General features: G+C 30.0%; 1 protein-coding gene across 1 annotated transcript; it reads left to right on the top strand.

Annotated features, from left to right (window-relative positions):
* The first annotated feature begins 661 nt into the window (after positions 1 to 661).
* LOC126909614 (uncharacterized) lies at positions 662 to 1,449 on the top strand. The gene is made up of 3 exons (XM_050692050.1): positions 662 to 709; positions 815 to 914; positions 980 to 1,449. The coding sequence occupies exons 1-3, from the start codon at positions 662 to 664 to the stop codon at positions 1,345 to 1,347; spliced, it is 516 nt and encodes a 171-aa protein (XP_050548007.1). The 3' UTR covers positions 1,348 to 1,449.
* The last annotated feature ends 778 nt before the right edge of the window (positions 1,450 to 2,227 follow it).

Raw genomic sequence — 2,227 nt, 5'->3', positions numbered from 1 at the left:
GCTGAGAAAAAGTGGCAACAGATATAAAAAAAATAAAACACATCATAGTAAAACCAATACCTTCTCAGCTTCGCATCGAAGCTAAAATATCTGATCGTTAAAAACTGTCAAAATATTTTTCTTTATATTTAGGCTAAAGGAGAAAATGCGACGTTGGGCGTCCTAAAGCAATACTTCACGGTAGTTTCATGGCGTCCAACACNAAAGGAGAAAATGCGACGTTGGGCGTCCTAAAGCAATACTTCACGGTAGTTTCATGGCGTCCAACACTATGTCGACCATAGTGAAAAAAAAAAGAAGGCTATAAAATGAAAAGTGCTGTAGGGAAATGACTATTTATAAAATGAATAGCACCCACTTTTCTTCTCCAGTAAATAATTTAAAATGTTAATAACTTCTGAAATGAAAAAAAGTGGTGACAGACACAAAAAAATAATAAAAATAAACACATCATGGTAAAATTAATACCTTCTCAGCTTCGAATCGAAGCTAAAATGTAAAAAATAATATAAAGAATTTTTTCACAAAAATAGCATATTTTTACAGACGGTAGTCATTTTCATCATGAAGATAAGTCTAGAGGTCAAATTTTTTTTTTCAAATTAAAGTATGTTACATTGGCTTTCATTTAAAGACATTTTCATAAAAGACAATAGTGAAAATGCAAAATAATGTGGAATATAATCGAGCTCTTGGACCAGTGTATGCGGTATTAGAGTGGTCCTTATCTACGTAGGTTTTTTTTTTTTTATTAAATTCAATCAGGATGCCCCCTAGAATTGTTCTATAAGTTAAAAAAATTCATTTTGTGAAGTTTCGTGATTGTTCAATGATTTTTTCCCGTGCCGCAGAAGGGCAAAAAAGTTTGAATGATCAAAGAGATTTGAAACTTCAAAAATCTCAATTTATGTCCAGTAAGTATTTTATTATTAATATTTCATTAGTTCATAAATTAAATAACAACAAGTTTTTTTTTTAGACGAGATTTTAGAGAGTAGTACAAGTAGTATAAGTAGTAAAGAAGAAGCCAACATGTCTTGTGATGTTTCCGAGTTTAATTTCAATGATGAAAATGAACCTGGACCATCCTGTTCAAAAAGAAAAAGAGGCAAACGACAGTTTATTACATCAATATTTGTTGCTGCTTTTGACAAATGTAAAGTAAGTGATAGAAATGCTGTACACTTGTTAATAGCAACTGTAGAGGCTCTAAATTTAGAGTTGGTTATTAACCGAGCTTCTATTAACCGTTGTCATGAACTTCTAAGGAACGAACACGCACAAAAAAGTTTTGAGAAGTTTCATGAAAAAAAAAACCAGCACAGGGGGGTTGCGGCACAGTGGTGACGTGGCATAGTTGAATCAAGTATAATGATATCTGATAGTGATTAAAATCACTATCAAAAATAAACGCTTCGATGCAAATCTTTAGATAGTGTTAAATTTTAAAAAAATTGGTGTTTTATTCCAAAAGCTACATGATCTGCTGGTTCTTTATTAATATACTGATTAAGAAAAAGTATGTCGAATGAAAAAGGGATTANTTTATTAATATCCTGATTAAGAAAAAGTATGTCGAATGAAAAAGGGATTATTAAAAAATATTATTTCTCATAAAAAAATTGTGTGAATCCATACACTTTTCAAGAAGTTATAGCATTATAAAGTTAAAAATGTAAAAAATAAAATCGAGAATTTTCACATGAAAATAGCATTCGGTAGCCATTTTCACCACGAAGACAAGTCCAGAGTTCAAATTTTTTTTTTTCAAATTAAAGTATATTACATTAGCATTAATTTAAGATATATATAAAAGTGTCAGACCTTCCGGAACATTTACAAAATTTAAGTTGAAAAAGTTAATTTTTTGTGAAAAAGTTGTCTTTTTAAATATCCCCTGTGGGCAGATAAAGGGTCAAATTTACAAAAAAAATATATCAAATGATAGGTAAAGACATCAAACATCTATATAAAAAAAAATTATATTGATATGTTCATTTTTGAAAAAGTTACGGAAACATTTTAGTAAAAAAAATTGAAAAAATTTCGAAAATTAGCGATTTTTAGATTTGTAATTTGTTTGGAGGTTTCCCCCATTTACGGGGAACGGGGGAAATTTTTTCAATTTTGAAGGGTAATGTCTTCGACTAGATACAATTTGTGATCTTTTGACGTATCGTTGAAAGAAATCCGTTCGGTGAGAGCTGAGAAAAAGTGGTAACAGACA

Source organism: Daktulosphaira vitifoliae, unplaced genomic scaffold (genome assembly GCF_025091365.1).
Source record: "Daktulosphaira vitifoliae isolate Bord-2020 unplaced genomic scaffold, ASM2509136v1 Scaffold_676, whole genome shotgun sequence".
Lineage (NCBI taxonomy): Eukaryota > Metazoa > Arthropoda > Insecta > Hemiptera > Phylloxeridae > Daktulosphaira > Daktulosphaira vitifoliae.
Note: the sequence above shows the minus strand (reverse complement) of the source record. Positions and strands in the feature narration are given on the sequence as shown.

Excerpts from the sequence above, each read along its gene's own strand:
- LOC126909614 (XM_050692050.1), top strand. The coding sequence starts at position 662 with ATGCAAAATAATGTGGAATATAATCGAGCTCTTGGACCAGTGTATGCG. Across the intron at positions 710-814 it reads CTCTTGGACCAGTGTATGCG|TTTCGTGATTGTTCAATGAT; the intron begins GTATTAGAGTGG and ends CATTTTGTGAAG. Across the intron at positions 915-979 it reads AAAATCTCAATTTATGTCCA|ACGAGATTTTAGAGAGTAGT; the intron begins GTAAGTATTTTA and ends TTTTTTTTTTAG.